General features: G+C 34.4%; 1 protein-coding gene across 2 annotated transcripts; it reads right to left on the reverse strand.

Annotated features, from left to right (window-relative positions):
- Window positions 1-3,030: 3,030 nt before the first annotated feature.
- LOC122299123 (protein WEAK CHLOROPLAST MOVEMENT UNDER BLUE LIGHT 1-like) lies at window positions 3,031-9,263 on the reverse strand. Of its 2 annotated transcripts, none has more exons than XM_043109093.1 (4): window positions 9,007-9,263; window positions 8,777-8,832; window positions 6,194-6,922; window positions 3,031-5,489 (listed from the first exon to the last, which is right to left on the reverse strand). In XM_043109093.1, the coding sequence occupies exons 3-4, from the start codon at window positions 6,887-6,889 to the stop codon at window positions 3,579-3,581; spliced, it is 2,607 nt and encodes an 868-aa protein (XP_042965027.1). In that variant the 5' UTR covers window positions 6,890-6,922; window positions 8,777-8,832; window positions 9,007-9,263; the 3' UTR covers window positions 3,031-3,578. The 2 variants fall into 2 exon arrangements, with proteins under 2 accessions (XP_042965027.1, XP_042965026.1); XM_043109092.1 differs by having other exon boundaries at window positions 8,777-8,859.
- Window positions 9,264-9,844: the final 581 nt, after the last annotated feature.

Here is a 9,844-nt window from a genome sequence, read left to right on the forward strand (position 1 = left end):
CTCATAAATTGTACGAACAAAAATTGTACAACTTGAACTTAATTGTACAATTAAATTTTTTTTTGGATGTCGGGCTACCTTTCAAAGGCAGACCCTTCGGATCTATCCTCGCAAAGTAAACTCTGGTCTCGTGCATCGCATCCTCAAAAATTTCTCTACACAGAATTGATTAAATTATTGACTTTTCATCCGGAAGTGTAACCCCAAAATGATTGTTTACACCCATGAAGTATTGAACCGACCTTGAAATGAGTGATACCCCAATACCAAAACTTTCACCACTAAGTAGGGCTGAGCACCGACGAATCGGAGTCGGTATTGGAGCCATCCGACTCCGACTCCGATTTTATCGGAAGCCGAATTTGGCCTCCGACTCCGCCTCCGAAGGTGTTAGACTCCGCTCCGGCTCCGGCTCCGACTTGTCGGAGCGGAGTCGGTGAGAAATCCTCAAAAAACAAACCCAAACGACGGATTCGGCAATCGGCGCAGGGGGAGGGGAGGGAATCAAAACCAAAAAACGAAAATACAAATCAAAACCAAAACCAAATCCATAACAGAAAAGAGAAATCAAAGAGTGAGAGAGAGTGATTCGGCGCAGGGGGAGGGGAGGGAATCGGGGGGGAAGAGGGGGGGGCCGGGAAACCTAATAATAAGGTTTTGAGATGAGAGGTGAGAGAGATCGGGATGAGAGGTGAGAGGTGAGAGAGGCAGAGAATCGGGGAGGGGAGGGAATCGGGGGGGAGAGAGAATCTGAGATGAGAGGTGAGAGAGGCAGAGAGGGATTCGCTGCATTCGCATTCGGCGCAGGGGGACTCGAAGGGATCGGGGGGGAAGAAGAGAAAAGGGGGGGGGGGCAAAAAGACCTAATAGCAAACACTGAAACGGCGCCGTTTGGGGCTATTTTCACCCCAAACGGCGCCGTTTCAGTGACAGAAATCTGAAAAAAAATAAAGGGTTGCGTGAAACGGCGCCGTTTCACGCAACCCAGTTTCCAATAACGGCGCCGTTTAAGACTTTCTACTTCTAAATTCTACTTCTAAACAATAAAAATAAATTAATAAATAATAAGTGAGTAAAAATATATTTTAAGTTAGTAAAAATAAAATTAAGTAACAATTTAATGTGTATTATTTAATTAACTCACTAAAAAAATCACTAGTTAATTATTACTTTATTAATTATTACTAACTTAGAGAGTTATATATTAGAAATTTGACAAATTTTTTTTATTGTTGTTATATCCAAGGGAATATATTTAATAATTATGTAATTATATTGTGATATTAATTTAATATATATTAACTAATAGTATACTATTATATATTATATAAATATAGTTAATTAGTAAGTTAATATATAACTATATATATTATAGTATATAAGTATAACTATATATATTATATAAGTATAGTTAATTAGTAAGTTAATATATAACTATATATATTATAGTATATAAGTATAACTATATATATTATATAAATATAGTTAATTAGTAAGTTAATATATAACTATATATATTATATTATATAAGTACTCCTCCAATATCTTATATAAATATAGTTAATTAGTAAGTTAATATATAACTATATATATTATAGTATATAAGTACTCCTCCAATATATTATATAAGTATAGTTAATTACTAAGTTAATATATAACTATATATATTATATTATATAAGTATAACTATATATATTATATAAGTATAGTTAATTAGTAAGTTAATGAATAACTATATATATTATAGTATATAAGTATAACTATATATATTATATAAGTATAGTTAATTAGTAAGTTAATATATAACTATATATATTATATTATATAAGTACTCCTCCAATATATTATATAAATATAGTTAATTAGTAAGTTAATATATAACTATATATATTATATTATATAAGTACTCCTCCAATATATTATATAAATATAGTTAATTAGTAAGTTAATATATAACTATATATATTATAGTATATAAGTACTCCTCCAATATATTATATAAGTATAGTTAATTACTAAGCTAATATATAACTATATATATTATATTATATAAGTATAACTATATATATTATATAAGTATAGTTAATTAGTAAGTTAATATATAACTATATATATATTATATTATATAAGTATAACTATATATATTATATAAGTATAGTTAATTACTATACATAGTATAGTAACTATATACTATACAAGCCCTTAATATATATAGTATATATATAACTATATATTATATATTGACTTATAGTAAACTAGTAATGTAAAATATAAAATAAGCTATAGTAACTTATATAGTAACTTATAGTAAATTAGTAATGTAAATTAACTATATAAGGTATAGTAATTAGTAACTTATAGTGTAACTAATAACTATATTAACTTATAGTAACTTACTAACTTATAGTAAATTAGTAATGTAAATTAACTTATAGTAACTATATTAACTTATATTATTCATTATAATGTTTATAGATTATTATTTATTAGATGTTAATATATTGATAACAAATATTTTTATAAAATATGCACAATATCAGAGTCGGAGTCGGAGTAGAAGTCGGAGTCGGAGTCGGATTGGAAGTCGGAGTCGGAGTCGGATTGTAAGTCGGAGTCGGAGTCGGATCGGATCGGAGTCGGGACACCTCTACCTCCGACTCCGACTCCGACTCCGACTTCCAGGGGGAAAAAAACTCCGACTCCGACTCCGACTTGTCGGAGTCGGAGCGGAGTCGGAGCGGAGCCGGAGCGGAGTCGGAGTCGGAGTCGGATTTTCGGATTTCTGCTCAGCCCTACCACTAAGGCCAACCCCTTGGGGTTCAATTAAACTAAATTATATATATAATAATTAAAAAAATTAAAATTAAATTCTCTCTCTACAAGTTGAAGAATAGTAAACCTGAATAGCAAATGACCTTTAAGCTTCCAAGATTTATCAATTGAAAGTCACAATTGAGTTTAAATCTAATTATATATTGCAATAGATTTGGAGTACTTTTACCATCTCTATCCATTTTGTTTCCCACTGAATGAAAAACATCAAAACTCTTTAATGTATTTAAAATAAGCAGAAAGTAACATCAGTTTATCTTTTCAATCCATAAGAAAAATATACAAAACCATTTAAATAAGAAAAATACAATCACGCCTTCTTAGAGAACTCATAAGGGTAGCTCACAAAACGCTCGTACTCTTTCTTACACCTCTTTACAGGAGTTGATTCTTGGGCATGGCAAACTTATACATCACATTAAAGCAATGAAAATGTCTTTCCCCATCAAAAAAGCAACAAAACAGACTTATTACATCCTCCAAATTCCCCAGCCATATCATCCTTTTGGCAAGTACAAATATAATCGAATCTGACTTATAAATACATAAAAAATCCCCAACATGTACATGTCTTCTTCTTCTTCTTCTTTTTATCTTAAATATTATTACCATAATTATATTTTACTAGCTTTCCATCATACCAAGTCTAGGGATCACTGTGAGAGAAACGGCAAAGCAAAAAAGAAATGGTATGCTAATGCCCACAAAAGCAAAGACTACACTTACATACTGTTTTCAGAGACGAATTATGTTGGCTTGGGTGTGCGTGACTTATTTCTGGCCAAAAACATAAGAATCCGTGGAAACAGTGGTTTCTTCTTTCTCCTTCCAACCCTCCCTTCTGTGAATAACTCACTTTCAGAGTTATACCCAAGCATTTGTGCCTGTGGGCTAGATGCACCATGAGTAGGGAGTACGGCATCAGGTGCCAGCTCAAAATTGTGTGATTCTTTTATCCCCTCGAAACTTTTCCTCGGGCTTTTAACGGGATTTACTACTTGAGCAGACTCGCTAGCCTTCCGTCTCTGTTCATGTTCAGCCCTCCATTTTCTTAACTCCTGTTCTACACCTAACTTCCCTTCCTTGGCCCTCTCAGCCTTGTCCATAGCAGATCTCAGTGCTTCCTTTCGAGCAGCCATCTCCTCATTCACTTGTTTTAACCTTTCTAAGCTTTGTAACTCAGATTCCTTGGCTGCTTCAATTTGGGAAATTGCAGTTGCCACCCTCACGTTGGCCTGCTCCTCTGCCTCATGGGCACATTTGCTGAGCTCATAGTACTCTTCAAGAGAAAGCGTTACATTCCTAGGTGAATCAACATCATTGGTGCTTCTAGCTGATTCACTCTCTTCTAGTGCTTTTACTGCTGCTATGGCCAGCTTCTCTGAAGCCTTGGCAGCTTCTATCTCCTTTTGAGCTGCAAGTAATCTACTCTCCACAGTACTTGCTCCAGCCTTTGCTTGTTCAGCTTCTTCCTCTGCCTTGCGCAGCTCCTCGCGAGCAGCTTGAGCAAGTGACTTGGCCTGATCAGCCTCTTGGGCTGCTTGCTGTAATTGTTTGGGCAACTCCACCATCTTTTCTCTAGCTTCTTTCTCCTTCATCTGAACTAGAGCTATTTCAGACCTCGTCTTGTCTAGCTCAGCTTCAAGAGATGCAACTGCAACTGATGCCATTCCTTCTCTTTGCCTAATGGTGGCAAGAGTGGATTTCTCTGTTTCAAGCTCCGACTTCAATGATGTAGCAGCCACCTTCAAGCAATTTACTTCTTTATTTGCTTTCTCTATGTTGATCTTCACTTCATCAAGTTCTTTCTTTGCAGAAGCAACTGCTGCTCGTATATTACTATGAGTTTTATTTCCTGGTTCCTCTAGCTCACTATGTGAGTGTAGCTCAGCATAGTGAGCAACATCACTGTGTGTGTGTCCTTCGTCAGTTTCCTCCTTCAATTTTGATTCCATATAAGATGCTAGTTCAGCTTTCAAATCAAGTAGCAAGGCTGAGGCAGTGTCAAGTTTTGACTTGAGTTCTTTTGCTGATAAAATTTGCTGATTAAGTCTCTGAAGCTCCTCTTCTGCCTGCTTTAACTCCTTCTCCCAGTAGAGAGAATCCTGCTCTCTGGCCATGGCTGCTCCTATTCTTTGTTCCTCTGCTTCCAAATGGGCCACATGTGCAGACTCTAATGATTCCTTTGTGGCGATAAGCTCAATAGTCAGTTCTTCCATGGTCTTCTCAACTTCCTTTGATGCGGCAACAGCCTCCTCAGCTTTCTTCACTGCTACGTCTCTATCAGCCACCAAAGAAGCATATTCCTTATGCAGTGCTTTCAACTCTTCTTTTACAGATTTTAGCTCCACAATTGCAGTTGTATGCCTGGCTTTAGCCACTTCAAGCTGTGCCTTGGCTGCAACACTGGCCTCATCAGCAATTCCTTGCTCCATCTCTTTCACCCTGAGCATGGCAAGTTCCGAGTCTTGTTTTGCCTGATGCTCCTCTGTTTGTGCCCTCTCAAGGTTGAGCTTCAGTTCTTCTATGAGTCTCTTAGTGCTGTCCAACTCCCTTAGCACTTGCACTTTTGCCTCCTCAGCTATCTCTGATCGCCTCTTATGATCAGGAATCTTCTCCTGTACTTTCTCAAGTTCTTGTTCTACATGTTTGCGCCTCTGCACAGCCAGAGAAACATTTATTTACAGCAAAACATAGCACAGGCTTCACTTGGAGGCAAAATCCACAATGCAATAAAATCTTCACAAGCAAATCAGAAAAAATCTAATGAAGAAAACATCATGTATTCCAGGAAAATGTTCAAAAAACAAATTGTCAGGAGAAAAACCAGAAGCAGCAGCAAGCAGCAAATCAGAAATGAGAGCTTTTCCTAATCAAACTGAAAAAAGCTTACATAATATAGAAACTTCAACGTTAAATAAAATTGTTCTACAAACATTAAAAGAAACTTGCGCAGTCTTATTAAATGTAAAAGCAATTGCTCTCAGGCTATATAAAATTTGACATCAAAATTTTCAATCAGGTATCTCTAAGGGAGATTGACTTGCATTTCCTCTACCATAGATACTGAAATGGCACCAGCAATAAAACCTCCTGCAATTGCCACTACAAAATTATTCCAACTGCGTTTGCCACTTGCCATAACCATGAAAACCACATCAAGAAATCAAATACTTTTTCCAAATGCACCATCGACTGTATAATAATCTCCGAAAATACTTTGGGTATGACTTTGTAGCAACATAAACAAAACATGGTAAGTAAGAGGCCAATCATAAAACAAAGCTCAAGCAAGTTGGTGCTTAAAGGGTGTCATCATATTTAACACTCAGAAGATTAACTAACTACACAATGGATATACCTCCACAGTTTGGATTCTATGGGCTTTCCAATCAACAATTCCTCCAAATTTGGAAACAGCTTCTTTGACAGATTCAAAAGGTGCCGTTGTATCAATATTGCCTCTGTTTACATCTACCTGTTTAACATATTCAGAAGGAACAATTGTTGCTGGTTTCTTAATGGCAGTATCAGCAACCTTTGCATTGGGAAGAAGCTCATCGGATGCTGCTGCATGATCCACATTTTCAGATTCCCTTACCTTGGGAGAGGAATGCTCTTCAGATACTTCATGGTCCTGATTTTCAGATTTCCTTACCTCAGGAGAGAGAGCAGAAGCCAAATTCACATCACCCACTTGAATATGAGCAGTGTCAATAGAAGAACCATCTTGAGCTTTCTGCTCATCAGGAGAATCTATTATCCCTCCACTTGTAGAATCTTCTGTCACTTTAGCCCCTTGGTCTGTCTCCATTTTATCAGTTTTATCTGTTAAGCTTGAAGCTGAAGTGTCTGCTGGAGTTGGCCGATTTTGTCCCAGAGTTGGAACATCAGATGTATCTTGTTCAGTTTCTGCAGACTGACTGTTGGCTTCTGCTTTTCCATTGGTAACTGGATTAGCTTCAACATGAGAATGACAAACATCCTGTGAAGGTGAGGACTGTAGAGGCATCTCTTGAGCAGTTTTCACATCATGAGGAGGCTTCACTTCATCCATACCTAGAAAGTGTAAGGAAAGTTGAAAGGGTATCTGACATCCACATAAACAGAAATCAAATTAGCAAATATGAGCATATAAATTATTACAAGAAATTCATCACCTAGTTCATGGAATTCTTGAAAGTATATATCTTGGACATATATGGCCACAGATGGAGCTAAAAGAATATTTAGCTAAAACAACTAAGTGGCTAGGGTTATTGGAGGATGAAACTCCTTAAATGGCAAGTTGATGAATTCAAATTTCAGTTAGATGGCCATAAGGTTGATTTGTTTCTCTCTCTCTCTCTCTCTCTGCATTTATCATTCCTCATCATAGAGAACGTGTTTTGAAAATACTTCATCATCATATATGTCAAGCTGGGGAAATTCGGAATGGGATATAAGTTGCATCCAAGTACGTTGAAAATTGACATTGTTTACTGATCAGTTAAGGAAGTCAAGGCTAGCAGAAATCATATTGAAATTTTTTTAAAAAAATGTGAGGCAAAGAGAGATCAGAAAGAAACTGAAGCAGGGTTGAGGTCAGGAAACACGTAATGGGAGATAGGTCCTCAAAAATGATTTAAAATGGGATTCCAACTGGTAACCAGAGTAGAGTGAATTAGACAAAAATCAAAGGCAAATATTAGAAAATAAATGGGCAGAGGGTGAAGAGCAACATTGCAATTCATAAAAAAAGATATTGAGGAATTGTCAATACATAAAATCATAATTATTGACCCAGGCCTTTAGATAGCTGGTTACCATTTCTACATCATAAATACCAAACAATTCAAATAAACATTTAACATGATTAATGAAACTTTCATTCTCACAAATACATAAAAGCTAATAAAAAGATACATAGCAATTAGAGAACAAGTAAGCAACAGGGGAAAAAAAATACTTTCATTACTGCTCTTTGAAATATGGTCTAGGGTAAAGGCCGTGTGTGCTGCCTATCAGCTTCCTGAATTTGTTACTGGATGAATAAAATTGAATTTTCTGGGATTCATAGACACTTTAATAATATCACAAATATTTCTAGCAGTCCAACCAGAGGAGATAGCATTTCAATCACGCAAGTATTAGATGCTTCTATTACATGCATAAATTTGTTTGAGCAACTCCTTGTCACATGCAATTGCATATCAACTAGACAACTAGTACCTTGAAAGGCCAAATAAAATGTAATTATACTTTCTCCTTTCCAAGGAAAGGTTAGCTGCTATAACCATTAAAGTAATGTTGAGATGAAAGATCCTTTCTAAATTTTTATAACTGTACCAGCTTAGAAAGAGCATAAAATTTTCCAAATTTTGCATTCTATCTTTGGAATTTATTAACCATCCTACCATAAAATAAAAACATCAAAAAGGATTCCTCAAATACGTCTGTGTACATCTCATTGATTACGTCAAGCTTTTCAAATGCAGTGATTCCCGCAAATTATATATAAATCTCATAGGAACAACAATCAACCTTACCCTGAACCATATCCTATAAACTTCCAACCGAAATCAAAGAATTAGAGGACAATTCTAAGGAGAAGTGTTTTTAAATTTGTCAAACACCCACAAACTACTGATTTGCCTTTATATAAACAATATATATAAGCATGTACAAATAAAGAGAGAAAAAAAAATCAAAATTCCTAAAAAAATTGGACTAATATTTATCCCATTTTATCATGTACACGTGAAGTTATTATTTCAACTTCAACGCTCTTTACGAACATTGTTTGGAAACAGCGAAAAAAAAAAAGTGGAAGGAAAATCCCCCAACCAAAACCGAGCATACATAGAAAATTCATTTCAAAAGCACGCTTGGAACATGCATATAAATCAGAAGTTCAAACAAACCAGAAAACTGCATCACTAGCCGGCAAAAAACACGAACTTACCTGCGGAATTCCACAAACAGAAATCCTATCCAATCCGACGCCGGAACTTCAGCTTCCCAAGCACCAATCAAGATTTTTAAGCACTAAACGTTGAAGATTAATCAAAATTAAGCTAATTGCAGAGTAAAGACGCTGAATTTAAACCGTTAATAACTGAGAAAAAAAAAAAAGATAAAAGATAAAATAAAAAGAAAAAGCAGACGGAAAAAGAAGAAGAAAAAAAAGGGTACCTTGAGAGATGAGAAAAAGAAATGGAGAAGTGAAACCGAATGGACGATGAAGAAGATAAGTATATGAATGAATGAAGACTATTTTATATAATTAGCATATACAGCTGAAAAATTAAGGTGGGATTTTTTGCAGCTAAAAATAGGAATGCAATTGCAGGAGCCCATAATCCATTACCAACTCCCTGCAAAAAATCATCAGCTCGCAAAAAATAATCATCTCTCTCTCTCTTTAATAATATTATTATTATTATTTGAAAAGGAAAGGAAGAGCAAAACAACGAAAGAGAAAAGAAAGTTTTGCTTTTTATATTCACCCTGTCACTGTTGTTCTTACCTTGACAGATGAAGCTTTGTAGGTTTTGTTTTTAATAAAAATTAGTTATTTATTAAGGAATAATGTTGTATATAATGATGAAGTATAGAAATATCATATAGTTGTTTTTAAAAAATTAAAATTTATTATTAAAAAATTATTATTATTTTCATATAAATTTCATATGTATTTATTTTTTTAAAATAATTACGTAGTGTTTATACATTCATAACTACAAATATTAATTTTCTTTATTGAGAAGTGTTACAATTTATTAAATCTATTCTACAACTTAACCTATCACAATTATATCAGTTCGTTAAATTATTTTTATAAAAAAAATTTATGACTATTTTTTTATTTGTTTTAAAAAAATAAAAAAATAATACTTATGTTTGAAAAACTCCATAAAAAATAATAAATATGAAAAATATTTTGTTCATAAAATTATTTCATAAAATAAAGTTTAAAACTTTATATAAATTGTTATAGTACATTAGATTGAAAATTTACTATGAAGTAAAT

The sequence above is a fragment of the Carya illinoinensis genome, chromosome 16 (assembly GCF_018687715.1).
Source record: "Carya illinoinensis cultivar Pawnee chromosome 16, C.illinoinensisPawnee_v1, whole genome shotgun sequence".
Classification (NCBI taxonomy): Eukaryota; Viridiplantae; Streptophyta; class Magnoliopsida; order Fagales; family Juglandaceae; genus Carya; species Carya illinoinensis.